The following is a 21,663-nucleotide window of genomic DNA, read 5'->3' as shown; positions in this document are numbered from 1 at the left end:
AGATGCTGTTTGACTCTGATCAGCTGTTGTGTGTCTGCTTGTGTCTGACTGTCACCAAACTAACAAACACATGTTGTTACATAAGAAAAAAATCTCTTTTCTTTTAAAATCAGACGTTACTGTACTGTAAACATCTGTACCAGGTGAGTGTTTAACATCTGTGTTGTCTTGTCCTGCAGATCCTGGTGACATCACTCCATACTCAGGCTTCTCAGAGTACTTCAATGAGATTGAGAACTGATGTTGAGACTGGAGGGAAGAGCTTCTGTATAAATGCTTGGTAGTTTTTCAGAGTGTGAATGTGAACAATCCACCGAGACAATTTACAGACTTGTAGAGCAAAAGCTTATGATGCGGCCTGGACCTGCACCTCCCTGTTCTGCTGTCAGCCCTCACTGCCCCAGTCCAGTACCCCTCAGTGTGTCTGCTTTAATCTTCAGTTTCAGATCATGGTTCAGGATGAGACAGGACAGGATCATGGAATATTGTGTATGTATTATACATACATATGTCCTGACAACACACCTCAGTCTCATGACATTCTCAGTTACATGCTCACAACCCAGAGTTCATGCCTGTTGACACTATGCACAAAATATCCTATGAATATATGTTTGGTCTGTCACAGTTTTGATCCAGAGGGAACTTGTTCAACATCCAGATCCTGACAGTTCCACTACAGAGTCAGTCTGAGACATAGATAAATAAGTGCTCCAGTGGTTCAGTATTACAGTTCCATAAGACTGGAGGACTGACATGTGACACATTAAAGAAAAAGAGTCCAAACAAAGGAGGCAGAATGTCCTGACTTTATCCTGCTGCGAGTCAAGCTCCAAAAACACTGATTCCTACAGTTCCCATGATGCACCTCAAGAGTATCTTTTCACTAGATACTTGATAAACAATGGAGTCTTTCAAACTTAATGAGTTTATATTGTAGCCTGGGAGGCAGTGAGGTGGTTTCCATGGTTACTCTCTAACCTGCTCTGCATCTAAAACATCCTGACTGGGTCATGTTCGGAGGCAACAGGTTCACACCCAGAGTCCTGTCTGTGGTTTAGACAACAGCAGCTCTTTGGTTCTGGTTCTGGTTGGTGAAAGATGGTGGTTTTGGTTTAATGTAAATAAACAGGTTGTGTCTGAAGTCACTGAACTTTTTCTATAGGAGAACCAACCAGGATCTTTCTCTAACCGGAACCAAATCCTGTTCCACCCAGATATGTAACATTAAATGGAACATCTAACAGAAAACTTAACCTGGTTACAGTCAAGTTTCCTTCTGAACGTATTTACTGTCACTGAGTAGCTGTATATAAACCTAATTTCTAGGAGGTGGGGCTGCAGAAGAGTGTGACTTTTTTGAGGGGGGTGTCAATCAGAAAACATGTTTGATATGCTTAATAAAAAACAATGGCATATACTTATAAAAATGAACAGGACAGAAAAGTTTGTCTGTAATAACTTGTTTTAAATAAAATCCTGGTTGTCCCTGCAGTCCTTGACAACAGCAAACAGTGAACAACAAACTGCAGCTGCTGGATCAGCAGTATTAACTATGATGTAGGTGACGGGTGATTTTGAAGATATTGTAACAAACTCACTTTAGTTTAAAGAAGAGCTCTTTTTCTTTATTTTTAGTCTAGTGATTTAACAGACACTTAATGAAAATGAAAATCCTAGACATGCCACTTTATTGAACACACATTTGTAGTAAAGGCCACTGACTGATAAAACGTGCAGCATTTCACTGCAGACGTCAAAGGACCTGAGCCTCCTGAGGATAAAGAGCCGGCTCTGCCTCTTCAGGTAGATGGCATCTGTGTTCAGGCACCAGTCCAGTTTACTGTCCAGGTGCACACCTAGGTATTTATAAGTGTGCATGACTTCACTGTCCTACCCTTGAATATTGACTGGCTCCATTCACTGAAGGCCATCATCAGATCCTTGTACTCCTCTTCCTGCCCATTCCTGATTCGCGCCACAACAGCTGTGTCATCCGAGTATTTCTGGATGTGGCATGGTTAAAATCCCCCAAAATTGCAATGAATTTATATGAAATTTTGTCATAATTGCTGTGCTGTGTCAAATAGAAATTGACTTAACTTGAGGAATCAGATGATCTGTATCTGATTTTCTGACAGGTAAAGAAAAATAGAATAAACCATGTAGGAATTGATGAATTAGATGTTTAATAATTGACTCCATCCCAGAGAGGGAAAAGTAAAACTGATTATCATCTGTTCAGCTCAGGGAGGTGGTGGAGGATCAGTGCACTCGAAGATTCAGAGCTGGAAACTGTATGAAGACACAAATACTTCTGTATGCTGGTGCATAGTGTCACTGGGGCCTGTAGAGGAACCAGAACAGACAGAGCACACAGTGAAACCATGACAACATGAATCACAGGCAGTACACTTTCGCTTGGGCTGTATCCTCCACTGTCTCTGCAGCCTGCAACATGAGCACTGGGCATTCAGAGGATCTGACAGGCCTAATAAACCTTTGTTATAATAATCCTCTGATCCACTGTATCCTTCTCTTCTGTATATACATATATATATATAAGTATCTGGAGCTTCAGGGGGCACATGGGAAATGCACAGCTATTTTCAAAGCCAGTTAGTTATTCTGATATTTGTTGCATATGTCATCACTGACTTTATCCCAGATTATTTTTTCCTCAGTTAATTCCACTGTGACAAAGGATCTGAGTCAAGCTTCAGACTCTTACAGACTTTTCCTCGTAGATCCTGTATCACCTGTATCCGTTGAAGGTGCCGGAAACCTTCCTATGCCAACTCATTCCTGCCAAACCTGCTGCAAACACCTGAGTGCTCTGCTGTGTATTAGCTGTTCACCACTGCTGAGGTCTGAACCAGACTCCACTGACCTCTGTCACGACTGTTTCTGAGATGTTTATTTTAGGCAACGACAAAATGATTGATCACACTTTAAGAATCATTCCACTTTACTGCAACCTGTGTTGTTTTATACAGTATGTTTATATTTCCCATGACACTGCAATAAATAGTCTGAGTCATCATTCTAACTTTCACCATCATGATTTTGGCTGAGTGAGCTTGGTTAACATGATTTAGTTCATGAGTCAAACAGCATCAGAATTCAGTGAATGAAGTGCATGTCAGATCACCTGAAGCCCCGCCCCTCACACCTGTCTGATGTCATCACTGAGGAACTGCAGCATGGTGCAACGTTCACGCCTGTGTTTGTGAAAGCAGGTGAGGTTTGAAGCTCTATTTTAAACAACTTCACTGACAACTGACATCTGAAACTTTTCATGTGAGTAACTGAGAGCAGCACCATGAATGTGTTTGAGGACAGGCTGTCAGAGTGTGTGTGTGTGTGTGTGCGTGTGTGTGTGCGTGTGCGTGTATGGTTCATCATGTCCACCCTCTTTGTGCTGGCTTTTCATCCTGCCATCCATCCCACACCTCCGCTGGCTCACTTCAACCTTAAGATGGAAGCTTGCATCAACAGGAGGATTGAAAAGACTTGAAGTTTAGACATAACACCACTGTAAAGTCTCATAACTTGGTATTCAAATGATGTTGGAGTTTAATGGCTGTCCATCTGAAAAACACTTACTATCAACAGCTACTGTCCACATACACCAGTGTTTGTCTGGATGAATTTTGGATGATTGATTTGATGATTTTTAGTGGCTTCATCCATCATTAGGACAATATCCCCCCTTGATTAACACTGTTAGCAACTGTTACTGTTTGTTTTGTCATTTTCCACTCTTGCCTTCTTGTCTTACAGGTCAGTAGGTAAAATAGTCAGATAATCAGAGTCTGTGGGATCGTGTCAAACGTGAGTCATATTTAGCACTACAAACATGTATGTATTGGTACTGGTAGTGCTCAGATATATTAATAAACCCACCCTGACAAAAATCAGATAGATATGACAAATTTGTGTTTTGTAATAGCTATCTATGTGAGCCGCCATTTTCGAATAATGTCATCACCTACAGTACGTCACAGGGTTGTTTGGATCCGTAAGAGAGTGAAGCATTTCTGAACACACATATCTGTCTGTCTATCTGTCTGTCTGTCTGTCTGTCTGTCTGTCTATAATAGTTACTAGTAGTAGTTTTAGAGGCTGAATATCACCCTTTACCGCATGTCATTCCCCCTCTCTCTGCCTCCCCATTTCCTGTCTCTCTCTACTGTGTTATCATAAAGGCATAAAAAGCCCCATAAAAAAAACTTTAATGAAAAAGGAAGAAAGAAGATGATGGTGAGAAAGACAATAGACCTGCATGTGATAAGGTCTGGGATTATCTAACATTTGGAGTCCAGACGCGGTCCTTAGTCCTGCTCTGGTAAACTAGGAGTCACAGTAAGAAATATCTCTGTGGAGGTTTGGGTCAGCTGTGACCTGCTCTAAAGGAATCACGTTTGAAGTGGTTCTGATGGTTGTGGTTCTGTCATGTTGCCTGCTGTGTTTAGACTGACGGGTGTGTTCAATGACTCAGAGAGGCTCTGATGTGGAACTACACTGATGTGGAAGTCAGTGACGTTCTAACAGACTCAGGCTTTGTTTATTACTGATTTTGTGGTATGGTCATATTTGGTATCGCAGTACTCGCTAACTAAATGCCGTCTCTTCCTGCCTGGCTGAGCACATTACAGGCGGTGAAATTAAAAAAAGACAGAGCAGCTTCAGGCTTTAGGCTGAAATCAGCTAACCCCGTGTCGACGGGTTATAATGCTGCAAGATGGCGACGCCCTCCCTACGAAAGACGCAGCGGGGCTTCTCCTTTTCTTGTCTCTACAGGCGGAAGAATCATGTTTTCAGGTCAGCAGTCTCATTCTCGTGAACGTGACGTCTCAACACCTTCAGGGAACTTCTATAGATTTGGCTCAAACATTCACTTGGACCCAAGGATGAACTGATTAGATTTTGGTGGTCATAGGTCAAAGGTCAAAGGTCAATGCTGTAACTCAGGAAGGAGAGATAGTGACCACAGTTACTGTAACTTGGCTGGTTGATGGAGGAAGCAACCAGGAGAGGGTGATTCTAGTTCTTTTATATTTTCATTTGTTGTTTTTTATTTAGTACAAATCCAGTTAGTAAATCATGTTAACTTTACTGCTTCATATCCACTGCAAAGAAATGATATAAAACAAACAAACAAACAGTAACCATGGTTACAGTATGAGGGGATTGCTATGCTGTGTGTATTGTGGGCAAAGTGGTTACAGGTAGTGGTGTGTGGATCAATACTGAAATATTGATACTTCCGTTTCCAAACATTTCGGTTTTACAATCGATTCTCACATTCAAAGATCGATACCCGAACTCAATAATTTGGGGTAAATGTGTCTTTTATCATCAACAGGGAAACAGTAGAAAGTACCAACGCTATCCAGTCTTAATAATACCTGGTTTTACCTTTCCTACTGATGATGGCCGAATGCAAACAAACTCGTGTGTGGAACTTCTTCAGACAAAAAATTTGAATCTGGAATGGTTTGTAAAAAGGTTGAGGCAAGCCTATTTATTATTAGGCCTATTTGCCTTCTCTGAACATAGTAAGCTTTTGTACAGAGTATCGGTATTGTATCGGTATCGTATAGGTAACAGCGATACCAGCCTGGGTATTATTTGGTTTTGGATCGGAAAGGAAATCAGTGGAATCGCACATCACCATAGTTAAAGGCAAGGGTTGCCAGATCTTAACCGATAACCTACAGGTTATCAGGACTAAAAGTTATCCTGGGCATGTTGAACTTGCTTCGTAGTACAGGCCACAGTACTGTAATGTAATGTTGCTGTAATGTTGAAAAGCCTGTTCACTAAGATCAGCTCTGTAGGTTAGAGAACATTAGGAGCCACTAGAGGGCAGTAGAAGACCAGAACCACTCACCACCACTGACACCATGAGCTGACAGCAGCGGACTGCAGACTGTGTTACAGTTCAGACAATCTCTGTAATATTTATGCGCTGGAGACTAAAATTTATTTGAATGATTATTATCATGTTTGATTGTCACCATTTCAAGTACAGGTAGAAACAATGAGCCTCAGGTGCGACTGAATAAATATTTTCAAGTCTTTATTTTTCTCTGTTCAGTTCTGTTTCACTGCTCATCCACCTGAATGTTCTTCTCTCTACTCCCTGAGTTCAATTTCTAACCTATGGAAAGATTCATGAGTTAATGGACGACATGTTTTTGTGTTGGGTTCACAAACTAAATCACTGTTTGTGATGTTGATCATAGAGAAAATGACATTTGTGGCCTTTTGTTTCATTTCTCACCAAAGCAGTTAGCATTCAACATTGTTTTTCTTTTATGGCTGCATTGTTCCACAAAATGGAAAAATTGCATGTGTGCATCTCTTCATTTCCCCAAATGTGAACGTGACAGTGTCCAATAGGATTTAAAAAAAAAATTCAGAGATGACTCTGAGAAAGCTTGAGTGGACCAGATGTTAGGTTTTTTCCTATACTCTCAGGTTTTTGATCAGTGATTGGTTGCACCACACAAGTCAGTAATGATGGAGCTCCAGTGTGGCATTAAAGGGCATTATGGGTATTTCAGTGTTCAGTAACCTGCTGGTAGATATGATTCTGCTTGTTAAGGAAAACGTGTCATTTTCTAGGTAAAGACTTGTGAAAATGTAAAATATCTTGCTCTGTGTCCCAGTGTTACTCAGTGCTGTGACTTCTGTTTGAGTGGAGGAGATTAGCAGGTGAAGTGTCATTGATAGACCAGGATAAAACACTGATCTGTTATTGATCTGGATGAATTCGGATTGAACTGATCTGCTGGAATAAAGAGAGAGGAGCAGGAACAACAGCCATGTGACAGGTAGACCTAACCCGCTGTCCCAGATGACGCGTCCTGAACCACAGGACACAGTCATTACACTGCTCAGAATAAAAAAGGCTAAATAAATTATTGAAGAGTTGATGCCCTTGCACCGAGAAGCACCTAATTAGCTTGTCATCATTAGTGGAGGTGGTCAGTGTGTGACAGTTGTGAAGCCATTGATTGCACCCGGCGATTTGGTCGACAATCCCTGGAGGTTAATCACTGACAGGATGGAGGGGTCAGCCTCTCCACGGCTCGAGGCGTACGGGGTCGGTCGATAACCCTTCATCTGGAACTCCCTGAGAATTTGTCTCGAGAGCCGCGGCTCCTCAAATCACCGATAGCTCCAACTTTATGAAGAGATTAGAGACATGGAGGGCCTTGGAGGACGAGGAGGCGGCAGGGTAAGGTGAGCAGCCAGCTGTCTGAAAACAATGAAGACAATAGAAAACACATGTAATATATGAGAAAATCTATGCTGCAACTCAGGGACATGAACCATTTTTAATATGTATCCCCCCAGTATGAATAAATAAATGGGGTTAGTTCGTCTTTTACCTTTAACATTAGTTTTTATAATAGGTATCCAGTCTGCTTTCTTTAATGTTAAACAATATTAACATACATGTGCATGTGTGTTTATTTTGTAATTCATACTCCGCTATAGTGAGAGAAGAAGTCGCCATTATTGCCCCCAGGAGAGATACTCTGCATCTTTTCATTACTACAATGAATTTATTTTTTTTGCATTTATTTATTTATAATTATGTCATTTTTTTTGTTTATCATGGTTTTTTTTTTTTTAGGTCTAGTAGGTGTGGAGCAGTTTTCATATGAATTGGGTCTCCATTGTGTTTGTTTCATACACACACACACACACACACTCACACACACACGGAAGCGGGACGCAATGCAGATTGTGGCCTACAGGTGGCAGTAATGTGCCAAACAAACAGAAGAAGTCCGATAGCAAACAGGAACCAGCAGAACCAGAGATAAAATCTTTTTTTATTCCACACATTCTTCTAACTCACCTAAATTACCCACAATTCAGCTGGACCTCTGTTGTGACAACTTTTAACAAACATTCAGGAGAACTCCCCAACACCTGGAAACACACAGAGGTGGGAACATTTAACAGATGTCTCCTACATTAGACAGGCGACAGGTGTAGCCGCAGCAGACTGACATACCTGTTCATGACGTGTCCTCACCTTTGTATTTACTGAGCAAACATCTTTACATTCCTGTTCAAAGCTGGGGTCAAACACCTGAACAGGTATGTTTTGTGGTTCAGAACAACAAATGAAAGACTGTTAGAATAAACTCTTCAGATAAAAAGATATTATTCTTTAATGTATGATCTGCAACAGACTCAGAGGTCGCTGAACTGATTTACAGCGTAAAATGGGACGAGGTCACGAGTGCGGATGAGGATGCACTTGCCTCCTCTGCCCTCCTGTCTACAGGCCCAGTGTTTTTATGTTACCAAGTAGCTGATCAATATCACTGATCATTATTGAGCTCACATCTGCTCTGCTTTTTCCTCCCCCTGTCACCCCCCTCCCCTCCCCCAGTAAATCTGAGTGTTGGACTGAATCCTCTGTTGGAGGTGCTTCTGCTGCAGGATGGAGACTGACCACAGGGAAACTACGCCACAGTGAGTGTAAACATATGATGTCGAAGTGATGCAGAGTGTTCAGATACATTAGAGGAGGGAAGACTCCTTCACTTTGTTTTTATTTGTCTTTTAATGTCTCATTTTAATGCATCTCTATGGCTCTGTAAAACCCTGTGAACTGCATGGTGCTGCATAGATAAACGGACACACAGTACACACCTACAGTAACACCAGAGGCCTGCTGTACTACCAAGCAGGATTTGAGGTTATCGAGGTAAATCACAGTTTAACTCTTTTTTCAGTCCTACGACAGTCATTCACGTCTTACTGGAGTAAATCACCATGGTAACTTTCACTTAACTCCTAACCTGCATCCAGCGCAGGTTACCTTCAGAGGATCAGAACAAAACCTGTCAACGTCCAAACTGCTGACCAATCAGATCACTGGAAAAAAGGAGTCATCATTCTTCCAGGGATCCTAACAGAGACATAAGAGTTTACAATGAAGTGATCAGTAATAAAAAGCAGTAGATACAAAATATAAAAAATCAGTGGAATAGTTTTCCATGTTTCCCCTCTGGTTTTAAAACAGAGTTTAACTAATAAACGCACAGAGTTTATCACGCTAAATGATACATAATAACTATTTCAGCTTCATTTGAGCTGAACAGAGATTCTTTAATACGACAGTGATGAAGCTTTTACTCTCTTCTTCATCACTGCAGCTCAGAATAACACGAGGAGACTGGAAATAAAAACTAAACTAAATGGTCCACGCACTGTTCAATAGTTCCATCATAATAAATGAACATTTCAGTCAGACTGACTCATCAGACATCGACTACTTCTCTTTTCTTTCTCTCCTCTCTGCAGCAGAAACAGCCTGACATGAACTTTAACTGTTTTATCTGCATCTCATGTTCATAACAGTTTGTTCATCATCAGACAAATGTTAAGTCAATGTCAGGTTCAGTTAGATAATGAAAAGTTATCCTGCTCCGCAGTGCAGGCCTCAACTGTCCATGGACGCAGTGATGCTCCAGTACCTGGACTTCAGCTGTTCCTGTGGGGTCTTCTGAGCAGCCACTAGGGGGCGCTGTTCTACAGCACACTGTGTCACTACAGTGTTCACAGTATTCAAAACTACCTAAAGATACAAATGAACTTGTGGCACATTCCTGCATTAAAACCTACCTGATGTTCAGTCCGGTCTTCTCTGGTGATTTAAGACACTGCAACCAGCCTCAGATTAAACTGTGGAAGGTTCTGTTTGAAGGATCTGTATCTGAATCATGTGAAGGCTCCTGTCAGACAATCAGAGGACACTCTCCTGACTCCACAGCTCCATAGTATCATCAGGTTCAGGTTCCGACTGAGATGAAGCAACATGCTTGTTGAGTGAGTCCAGATCAGAATCACTAGAACCAGCACTAAGCCCCACTCTGGTGTCCCAGTACAGACCAGTATGGACGTACAACAGTCACTACACTTCAGTATTTTATAATCACAGCAGCACATTGTTCTTCTCTGTTTTTAACAGCAAACTGTGATTAAAACCAGGTCATCACTTATAATAATAAACAGGTAATGAATTAACATGGCAAAATAATCACTGTCTCTTCAGTAGTTTCTTTTTATTGTACAGACACATGGAAGCAACTCTCTGATAAATACATCAGTTCTGAATTAAATAATGAAAAGGCAAAATGTTCAAATACAGCTCTTAGTTTTCTTCATGGACTCACTTCCATACAGAGAAGAAAAGACCAGATTTATTTTTGTCTGAATAATGAAATTTAATGTGTTTATCAGGCTCCAGGTCGACCTGTGATTCTGCACCGAGCAGACTGAAAGAATCACGAGCACATTTATTTGTCACTTCCATAATATACACTTTGCATAACATGGGAACAAGATGCCGTCCTCCACCGGTCAGGAGCGTATGACAGAGACACAAATTAAAAACAGAGACATATTTATGTGCAGTGTACAGCAGCTTAGAGAACTGAAGTGAGTTAGAAGAGACAGCTGCTGTAACTAAAACACAACTGACAAATCACCGTGTGATTATTCTTCTCTGTTCACAGTCAACACTGAGCAGCAGATACTGGTATAACAACACGACAACACACAGAACACAGGAAATAACAGGTGATAAAATAAGACACAACACACTTCTTTCTTTCTTTCTTTCTTTCTTTCTTTCTTTCTTTCTTAATGGTGGAGTCTCTGTGGCGAGTGCTGCTTCTCAGAGACCATGTTCACAGAGCAACAGTTCTTCACTTCACACCGTGTTTAATAAGTGAATGTATGATTTAAAGTAAAGTCACGTTATATAACTAGAAAACAAACGGTGGAGCAGGTTTCCACTTTACGGAGTGGAGCAGGTGGATGTTGTTAGGGTGGAGCAGACGGCAGTGAAGGAGGCTATTGTAGGTGTCGTCTCTCTCTCACAGTCGGACAGGTGAGCCTTTGCTCTCCACCTGTACATGACGTGTAACAGGAGAGGTCGAGATCACACATTTACATTTACTCCTCTGTCAGACTTACAGTGAGGGACATCACCAAAGCTAAGTGCTACATCTATTTAATAAGTGAAGGAGATCAAGTAAAGACCGTAAAGATGAGTCTTCATCAGATTCTTGAAGATAGATAGAGAGATAACATCTGGTAGCTTGCTCCGCCATCGGGGAACCACAGACCAGAACAGTGTGGACTGAGAGTTTGTCTGGGACGGCAATGGAGGGGGAACGCAGCGGCTGAGAAGGAGCATAAGGCTGAAGGATTGAGTTCAAGTAGATGGAGAAGACCCAGAGGTTAATCTGAAGGCAGCATCAGCGACATGTGACCTTTTAATACAGACGAACACACAGGTGGACACACGGGGGGGGGGGGGGGGGGGGGGGGGGGGGGGGGGGTTCCTGTAGAGATGGTCTATACATTTATCAGACTCATACAGTTTAAACAGAGCAGAGTGTCTGGTTGTGTTAATGAGCAGCAGCATCATCATATCAGTGGTGGATTTTATACGATTTTCTGCATCAGTGTGATGAACTGAACATAAACATGATACACACATGACAGTAGAAGGACATCAGTCTGTAGTAACACACATAAAAACACATAAATAATGAATAATATCTTCAGGATCTCATATGCATAAATTAACATAAATAAAAAAATCATCAATATAATAAAAACAGCAACAGCAGCTTTATGTAATTACACTATATGCATGGATACTTTAATATAAAATTACATCTAATAATCGTTATTTAAAGCTTTACAAAAGTTAGAAAAAAGTTTTCCTGCATTAAAACAATTGAAAACAAATAAATGAATGTATTATTTTAATGAGATGAAGTGTTGTAAATGAGCAGAGGACCTGACAGAGGGGTGGTGGTCTCCCTGGAGCCGGGCCTCCGCTCTCAGTTGCTCCGTATTGACGCGGGCAGCAGGCAGCAGGGGGCTGATCTCTGCCTCCAGAGGTCATCCTCTCCACTGTTACCACTTGTTGCCAAAAGCAGCTCGAGGCTCCGCCGTTCAACACCAAACACACTTCAACTACTAACTCAGACTGCTGCCCGGACCTGGATGCTGAATGCGGAGACCCGGACCCAGGACTGAAAGAAGACTCCGATCCCTCTGATAAATCATTTCGCGCGTCTGACGGAGAGAAGCATGGTTGATAACACGAGTATAGCAACTAAATCTGCGTTGGTAAGCGGCCAGGACTTATTTCTACCGGACTCAGCTGATTGTGTCTGAACGTTTGATTCTGCTCATGTTACACACTGAGACTGTGTGTGTGTGTGTGTGTGTGTGTGTGTCTGTGTGTGTGTGTGTGTGAGAGAGTGTGTGTGTGTGTGTGTGTGTGTGTGTGTGTTTGTGTGAGAGTATGTGTGTGTAGCTATGTGTGTGTGTTTGAGTGTGTGTGTGTGTGGACAGTTTAACAGTGTTTTAGCTGCTCACTAGAAGTTTTCTCCTCCGTTTGTTTGTTATTGTTTGTTACTGTGAGATGTTTCAGAACCAGACTCAGATTCCGTACCTGTGTCAGTGTGTGTGATCGGGATCTCAGGTAGACCTTGTGTGTTTTCACGGTAAAGTGCCGGTGAGTCGTTACTTACCGTCCTCTCGTCCCACTCCTGCAGCAAGGCTCCTTCTCGTCCGCCGGTAGCCTTCCCCTCCAGGCTCCCTCCGCCTCCTCCCACAGCCCGTTCCCCGGCGCGCTGTCCCACCAGGCCGGCAGCGGCGGCATGAAGCTCGAGGCGGTCATGGAGAACCTGCAGCGCCAACAGGCAGCTCGGCTGGCTCTGGAGGAGAAGCTCCGACAGGCGGAGAAAGAGAAGGACCTGAGGTCCATGGTGGAGTCCCAGATACACCAACAAGCCCTGGCGTTCCGCCACTACCAGGCGGCGATGCGCGGCGCCCTGGCCGCCGGAGTGGCCGGCTCGTCCCCCGTGGTGACGCTCCCTCACATGGAGGTCCGCAGGGTGGACGGGGACGGGAGCTCCTCCAGACCGGGCAGCGAGAAGGAGCGGGACGAGGAGGGAGACGACACGGAGGAGCAGGAGATCCTGGACGAGGAGGAGGAGGACGAGGAAGACGTCGGGCTGAACCACTACCACCACCGACAGTCCTCGCTCCAAGGAGCCTGCCTGTCTCCGAAGAGCGCCCCTATGCATCTCATGGCCCGAGTCCCGGTGGCCCCAGCCCGCCGCGCGGAGTCTCCGTCGGCGCAGCCACAGTCCCAGCACCACGAGTGGACTTACGAGGAGCAGTTCAAACAGGTAGGAGCGCACTGACCCACTGAGGCTGATGCTAATTAGACTGAGACTTTATAACGGCTTTATAAACTGTAACTTAAACTTTTATTAATGGTCTTATTCACTATTTAGTTAATTAATTAATAATAAAAACTTTCAGGCTGCGACTGGCAGACTGGGTGATAGGCAAAATCCACTGTAGAGGATCTGGATCTGAATTATGACAATCTAGAAAATAAAAAGACTAAGTAAGGAAACATTATTAATGAGAACATTTCTCCCCGTCAGGCTGTTTGGTTATACAGTAATACATTATGGTGATCCATATTGAGTTAATAAAAAACAGATTTTGGTTGAAGCTCTCTCTCAGAAAGAAGAAGGTCACATGGCTCAATAATTTATTAATTATAATTAAATGCTGATAATTGATCTGTGACACTTCAGTGATTTGTTAACTATTAATAAAGCCATTCTAAAGTTTTAGTTTGTATTATACTGAAGGCTGCTCCTCCAGGTTAATGTTCCTGGTTACTGACAGTCAGTTACTGTCTGTCTGTCTGTCTGTTTCCCGCCGCCAGCGGCAGATCTATACTCTCCATGTCATCTCTTATTTATGATGGATCATTTACGGACTTCCCTAAATGTGATGTGTACATTAGTGACTGCATTAGTGCCGCACATTAAAGCAACCCAATGCATGGAAATGCAATTTAAATAGAGGTTGAAACCAATAGCCTCAGTGCAGAGAGAGTAATATGTGGAGGATGGTGAGACGAGTCAGTGGAGCGTCCAGCTTCTTCTTTATTAAAGGTTTATTAATAATCATTCTTATTGTAAGGTCAGTGTGTGTATGAGTGGACAGCTAACAGCAGTTTTTCCTGTTCAGCTTCAGATGGATTTAAAATACACCTCTTACCATTATTATCAAGCTTTTCCTTTAATCTGAAAACACTTTTATTTTCATTACGGCCAGCTTCCTGTGGCCGAGCTGCGTGCTGTGTGTAAAATCAACCTCTATGCTTCAAAGATTCCTCAGGATGTGCCGTTATTGTGGGGGTCATTTGTATGTAGTCATTCAGTGTAATGGTCATGGGACAATAAAAGGATGCTTATGGCTGCTAGGCAGACAGAGTGGAGCCAGCATGCTAAGCATGCCCAAAGCTGCAAAACAAAACCACATTTGAAGGCAGTAAATGCATCTTTGGAAATAGGAACAAGATGTGGGCTAAATATAAAAAGGCCCCAGTGAGGCGGACCAGTTTTAATCTGATCTCGACCAAAAGGGACCAGTCTGTGTTTACAGTGGCTCCTGAGTAACTTCTGACATGAGAGTCAGAGCTGGAAGAAACTAAAAATAGACTGAACCTGCTTTTGTTTTTATTTTACATCAGGTTTTTGTCTTAAAACCATTAATTAAAACCATTTGTCAGATATTCAGTGACAGGCTGCAGAGTTCAGCAGAACCTGTAGAGATGAGACTTTCAACATAAAAGAAATTCCTGTGGTGACAGAAAAAGATGCTGAGAGGAGACGACACAAAGACCTGAGGCTCAGAGAGGGAGGGGGGAGGCTGCTGCGTGTAGTTTTGGCAGTGGATCAGGAAATGCAGGAAACTGGACCTGGTGGTATTCCCGCCTGGCTCACACCCAAAAATGCTGGGATCTCCCTGTCTGGCAGCGCGCGTGTGTGTGTGTGTGTGTGTGTGTGTGTGTGTGTGTGTGTGTGTGGCTGGGAGTCGGCTTTGTGCCAGACGATTACGACAGAAAGAAAACGGTGGGTTACACACTCCACTGTGTTTCCTCTCTGAAACACGCACACATTATTTACAGGCGTGTTGGCAGGGATATGTGAGCCTGCAGGCGTCTGAGGAGGAGAGTAAACTGTTCACACTCGCAGCTCCATCCAGAGAGCTGCGTGGAAATGTGTTTTATCTGCGGCTGCTGACTCATCCACATATCTACAGCGAGTCTCTCTTTTACAGCCTCCGGCCGATGTTTGAAGGCCGCTGGTGAAAATGCTTTGAACTTTTAGTGTCGTCACATTCTGTAGGTTGATTTTCAGTTCACTGGACTGAAAATTAGTTATGACAAGAAATATCATAAACACTACTTCAGAAATAATCCAGAATGTGTGTGTGGTTCTGAGGGACAATGTTGAACTGATCCTGAAATATTCCAAAACTTTCATTCTGCTCAGTGTCCTGTTCATTTTTTAAATAATAGCATCATTTTAATGTGTGGATGTTGACTCTAATACACACGTGTAGCAATGAACACAACACGACAAACATAATACTAAAACACCAAATACTAAAACAGTCAAAACTCGAACTGAAGTAAACTCACAGAAATCTGGATTATTCATAATGTTTGTGTAGTTTGTGTATATTTTTTTAGATTAGATTTATAGAATGTGTTTATTTTGATTTATTTTTATCAATGAACCGTGTGCAACATAAATGTCATTATCTGACGCTTTGCACCAGATTATAGCTTCAAGCAAGAATCTGCAAGAGGTGGAGGGATTAATCCTCAATTTATCCTCAGTCCAAGAGACAGAGACACACACTATGTTAATGTGTGGCAGTCAGAAACATTACACAACATAAGCTCTGCATCAAAGTTCAGTATTAGTTATAATAGGAGTCTGAATTTATTCATTACAGTCAAAGCAGCAGGAGAAAAAACAGGGCGTTCAATGTAAAGTTAGAAAAATCCTTTAACTGAACTGTTTTCCTTTAGAGTTTTATGATATTTTATTTTGAAATCTGTTGATATTATATTTTGAGTGGGAGTGAAAACATTATCAATGAAAGAGGGAACCACTTGCAGTCAAAATCGGGACCTTAACCGAAGTGAACCGACCGGTGTGTGTGTGTGTGTGCGTGTGTGTGTGTGTTTCTGTGTTGTGTTTTTGGACAGGTCTTTCTCAGTACTGACTGTCACTCACATTTTAAACTGACTGTAAATCATCACAGAGTCATAAGAATGATTTTCCTTTGAACAACATGAACTTGACGAATTCCCCACAGTTCATCGTTGTGACCTCTGTAATTAAAGAGGCGGGCTGTCTCATTGTGTGTAGTACTTCTGTCATTTTCTAGAAGCTTCCTGAGGCAGATCGTGAGGTGATGTCACATGTTGAGAGAGTTGTTTTTACAGTCAGCGGCGGCTCGTTGAAAACTGGCTCTTCTATACTGATACGCCACCAAGCAGCTTTTATGTTGCTGCTGGCAAATCTTCAGGGACAGAGACATGACCCCTCCCTCCCTGAGCGAATGATGCCGTGAACATGTCGGAGTGTGGGCTTGTGTTTGTGGAGCCGCTCCTTCTCGTGGATTGTGCCTCTTCCAGCTTGTTTTTCCAACAACTATAGAAAAGTGTTGGAGGAGGAGGAGCTGCAGCTCTGCTGGTGTATGATTTCACCCCCTCCCCCTGCCACTCAAATCATCCACACTGCAAAAATATCCACCTTCAAACATCGTGGTGCAGCAGCCAGCTCTGTAACGCACATGGTTGTGAAGCAGAGAGGCAAAAATAAATCTACATGTTACCAATGCTGCTCTGTTTCAATAAAATCAGATGATCAGAAGAAGAACAGACAGAATGACTCTTGGTTTGGTCTCACGGTGAAGATATTTTTTGCAGTTTGGCTCATTTTGCACCAAATCAAATATCAGTCTTAAACTCTTTGTTCCTCGTTAATGAGACTGTGAGACTGAGGCTGACTCTGATATCTGAGCCAAGAAGAGCAGTACACTGGCTTTTATCCGTTTTTTAACACATAAACACACATTTGAAAATCAAGTGGAGATCCACCAGAGTGAACATCAAGTCTGGATCAAGCAGGTTTAAACATTCAGCTTTAAAATCTTAGAGAGGAGCCGCTGTGAACTGCACTGAGCGATCAAACCCGCCTCTGTGAATATTCACTCAGTGTTTTTTCAGTCGTTTATTCAAAGGTTTGTCTTGAAAAACAATCAGCCCTCTAATCTGACCCCTCCCCCTCCACCCTTGCACCACCCACTTTAATGTGACCATAAAACCAAGGCAGGGAGACACGGGCTGGAAAACACACACACACACATACACACACATGCTGCTGCCGCACAACTCCTGTGTCAACACTGTGTGGAGACATGAAGCTACTGTAACACAGGTCACTTCAAACGCTCCGCGTGGTGAAGAGCTAGTTTTTTTTTTCTTTTGTTGTTTTCTTCTTTTGTTGTTTTTTTATCGGACGGTGGAGTGAGCTGGAGCCGTGTGTGGGGCCCGGCCCCCTGTTAGGATCTGTGGTTCCTCGTATTCGTCTAACAGCTGCAGCGCACTTTAAAATGTGCTCCGTCACTGGAAATGCTTTAATGGCATTCCTGGATTCTTTCAGTGTGTGCCATTACAGTTATATGGTGAAGAAAGGGAGGGGTGGGGTTGGGGGTGGGGGAGCGGGTGGAGAGGCTGTAGTGGAAAAATAGAAGAAGTGATAGAGGAAAAGGACCTGAACTGTGTCTGTAAGTCCTGGACACTTCATTTTCAGTGCTAATACCTGAGCTGATTAATGGTGATGCAGGAAACTGCCCCAGGGCCCTGGGGACCCCGAAAGCCCAGGTACAGAGCGCCTAATCCGGAGGTACAGGAAGAGTGCAGGGGGACTGGGCTGGTTGCTGGGCCTGAAAAGCCGGTGACAGGGTCGGTAAACAATCATTTCACTAATAAATTATATCGCCTTCGGTTCTTTAAATAAACTCTGTGAGAATGTTTATGACTTTTATTCAACATCGACCTCAGAGTCTGTGATCAGCTCAGAGCTACAGGATATCATCACAGGTCTGTGTGACCTGGTCTGTGTGTGATGGTATCTCCTCATGGTTCTGCTGGTCCCGGAGTATTTATTCCCTCTCTGTCCCTGTGTCTGTCAGCTTTTAGTTATTCATTCATTTACAACTTCATCACAGTGTCCACTAAACCAGGTCCTGATGGAGGGGCCATGCTGTGTAGAAGGGGCCCCCTGTTTACAGTTGTGTATATTCAGATAACTAAAAACTTAATTTATACACAGATGACCTGGGGCCAGTAATGTGTGGAGGACTAGTCTCTGATCTGTGTCACAATAATGAAACTCATGTATCTGGTCTGTACTGGTCTTTATCTATCTATATATCTATATATATATCTATATATATATATATATATATATATATAGATATATATATACAGCATAAGGAGAAATGAATGACATATATGTATGTCATTGTTCTCATTGTTTGTTCTCTGTCTAACATAGAAAAGATTATGGAGCTAGAACTCAGCGACTTATGATGACGTAATAATGATTAATTGATGATCAACATCATCACTAATTAATTTTAAATAATAATTAATCAACCACTTGTTTCACTGTGGCATTTTACAATTCTGGTTTCTTAGTTTGAGACAAATGAAACCATTTGCTGTATTTTCAACATTTTCAATGATCACATGATCTTTTTTCCATTTTCAGCAGTATTTACAGAAACATCATTCATCTTAATTCCCTCCTCACACACATACCAACCCTCAGACACACCCACAGTCTGGTTCCTCTGCAGAGCCTCATGATGACAGTGTGATGGTACCACCGGGTCTCCTGTCTGTGTCTGTGTGTGCAGGGAGATGGGAGCTGGCATGCAGTTAAAACTGGGCTCGGCACAATTGCACCATTGAGAAATAGTTGTTTTTACAGCAGAAGGCTCCTCTCTTTTCATTAAAACAGAGGCAGGGTCAGCTTGTTCAAACACCTTTCCCACCCTCAATGTGGGTGTTACTTTTTAATCGCAGCAGCCTGGAATTTCTGCAGCTGCTTGCAAAAAAGCCCCCCCCCCCCGCTCTATTTACGAGATCTGACTGTTGGGCAAACATTGCCTTACTGCTGCTTCTCCGACTCGCTTTTTCCACAGTGGTGAGGCCCCAGAGTTACCATGACAATGCCTTATCTTTGGATTAAATACATGTGTGTCAGTTTGTACCGTTGTTGTAGGATAAACGTGGTGTAAGACAATATAATGATGCAGGACTTCACGTCAGCGGTTATGGGCCCCTGAGAGGCCCTTAAGGGTTGAGTTATTGGGTTGGGAGCAGGCCCTCTGTGAGGGGATGATGTCACAAAAATTAAAGGCATAAGTAAATGTGGTGAGGACGATATATCAGCTCCAAAGTGAGCTCAGTGTGTAGCACTACCCCTCCCCCACACCTGAGAGCATGGGCCTCGTGCGCGTCAGGTTAATGAGCACAGGCCAGTTGCAGAAAAACACCTTAAGTTAAGATTTTCCTTAAAGTCTGAATTAAGGCTTCCCTAAAATAAAAATGGTTGGACAAAACACCCTTAAGTTTTCTCCTTAAGGTTTCCTTAAAATGTTCACATAAATACTTAATGTTTCTCCTTATCAAGGTCCTATAATTAAGGAATTACTAAGTCAGTTAAACCACTGCACAAAACACCATAGCAACCAAACTAAGAAACAAAACTAAAGGTACATCTGATTCAATGAGGAGTTGATTCTACATTACACATTCCTTTAATGTTACCATCTTCCCAAAAGTGATAACAGGTATCACAAGCTAATGCCAGTGAACAAACGGTCTCCATGGAAACAGTAGAATTTTACCATTGTAACATGACTTTTACTGCTGTAAAATAATTAACTTTTTTCGTGAACAAAGGAAACCTTTTAAGAGATTCTGTGTAACACCGTTAAGAACTCCCTCAGCTAGGGAGAAATTAAACCTTAAAGTGTTGTACTTAAGTAGAAAACTTAGCTCTAGATTTCTTAATTGTGTTGTTAACATTGCCATGCAGTCACAGGTTCACATTCATTGTTGTATGTTATGAAAGTCAACCTGCTGAGACTTGTATAAATGCCTGGTTCAGTTTATCCACAATCATCAAAGTTGTCAGGAAACTAAAGAAGAGAACTAAAAGTCATCTGAAGAACCATAAAGATGAAACAACAACAGTATAACAAGTTCTACCCTCAGACCGGGGAGCCAGTATCTACGGTCCATAAACTAGATTAGACCTTGGTTCCTTTGATCAAAGTCACCACTCCCAGAAAAGATTCCTGTGTCCCTGGAAAGTAGTTCAGACTTGACTGATCAACCTGGAATACATAAGAACCTAATGTGGATGGCAGTAACTGTCACAAATAAATCAGTGATAATTTTAATAAATAAATATTTAAGTTGAAATACTCAACATTTGTTGGTTTTAGATTCCTCGCAGTCAGAATCAATCAGGCGTTGCTTTTGTTTTTGTACCATTGACTATTTTTTGGTTGTCTGAACTGTGGTCGTTCTTCTCAGTTCTGAGCTGCACTGTTGAGAACATTCAGACTCAGACCAGCTGATGGACGTATCTGTTGGCACCATTTAAAACACTATATTGCATCAGTGCCCTAAATCTCGTATTGTCCACAGCTTTGAACAGCACCACATCCTCAGGTCGACAGAATCCGACTGCCTCAGTCTTTCCATCGTTTGTTGCTTCGATCCTATTTGTTTGACTGATCTAATGGGTTGGTCAGTGATGATACAGATGAGTGGAGTTTTACAGCCCTGAGTCAAACACTTTGGATTTGCCCTTTTCAGGCGATTGAATAGATTTGTTGCATCACCTCTGGATGGATGACCGTTGCCGGACAAACTTTACAGACAACTTTGCTTTGAGAAATATCCATAGACTGTAAATAAAGATGGATGTAGCCTCTGTGATGTCACCCACAGGTTTCTGAAGAGTGGTTTTGAAGCTCAGAGTGAGCTGCTCCATTGTCGCCATCTTGGCATTACCTGAGTCCACCGAACTCCCGGCTAATCCAAAAATCGGCAAAGAGTAAGGGCACGTGTGGAGCCCAGCCTTCGGTGCATGTCGGCTGGTGGCAAGCATACATTCATCTGTCACTCAAAGCAGCCACGCCCTCAATCAGGCAGAACTTTAAGCCTTAATAAAATGTAAACAGGTGAGTTATATAAAAATTCACTCCCGGTACTGTTGTCATGAAGGAGGAAATTAGCTCTAGAGACTAAAACTGTTTCTGTACCAGGCTGTAAACATGTTTATTTCGGCTGTAAAGTTGTGCATTTTAACATGGGAGTCTATTGGGATTGACTCACTTTTGGAGCCACCCTCTAGTGGTCATTAGAGGAACTGCAGTTTTTGGTTCTTCCCTGTTGGCTTAATTTTTCAGCCTCAGAAGTTAATGCTTGGAAATATCTGACTGTGTGTAGCCGAGCTGTTGCCATGCTACTTAAGTGAAGTCCTTTCCTGGCACCACCTTCTCATCCGCCTTGAGCTGCTAGCTCACCTTGAATTGATTTTCAAATATGTCACTCATGAAAGAGACCCTGTGATAGAGACACATGATATAATTGGGCCGGTCAGCAAAGCCATCTAGTCGGCAATC

General features: G+C 42.5%; 2 protein-coding genes and 1 long non-coding RNA gene across 3 annotated transcripts in view; all 3 read left to right on the top strand.

Annotated features, from left to right (window-relative positions):
* The window catches only part of mamdc2a (MAM domain containing 2a), a 28,898-nt gene extending 25,855 nt beyond the window's left edge, over positions 1–3,043 (top strand). The window contains exon 14 of the mRNA XM_056377301.1: positions 180–3,043. Within this exon, the coding sequence (XP_056233276.1) occupies positions 180–241 (62 nt within the window). The 3' untranslated portion in view covers positions 242–3,043. The remainder of the gene's footprint in view (positions 1–179) is intronic.
* Positions 3,044–7,798: 4,755 nt separating this feature from the next.
* Positions 7,799–9,650, top strand: LOC130168967 (uncharacterized). The gene is made up of 3 exons (XR_008827763.1): positions 7,799–7,969; positions 8,423–8,505; positions 9,471–9,650. It is a non-coding gene; the product is annotated as an uncharacterized LOC130168967 (long non-coding RNA).
* Positions 9,651–12,057: 2,407 nt separating this feature from the next.
* arid3c (AT rich interactive domain 3C (BRIGHT-like)) overlaps positions 12,058–21,663 on the top strand; it is a 70,655-nt gene continuing 61,049 nt past the window's right edge. The window contains exons 1-2 of the mRNA XM_056375699.1: positions 12,058–12,186; positions 12,618–13,256. Of these exons, the coding sequence (XP_056231674.1) occupies positions 12,148–12,186; positions 12,618–13,256 (678 nt within the window). The 5' untranslated portion in view covers positions 12,058–12,147. The remainder of the gene's footprint in view (positions 12,187–12,617; positions 13,257–21,663) is intronic.

The sequence above is a fragment of the Seriola aureovittata genome, chromosome 5 (assembly GCF_021018895.1).
Source record: "Seriola aureovittata isolate HTS-2021-v1 ecotype China chromosome 5, ASM2101889v1, whole genome shotgun sequence".
Lineage (NCBI taxonomy): Eukaryota > Metazoa > Chordata > Actinopteri > Carangiformes > Carangidae > Seriola > Seriola aureovittata.
Note: the sequence above shows the minus strand (reverse complement) of the source record. Positions and strands in the feature narration are given on the sequence as shown.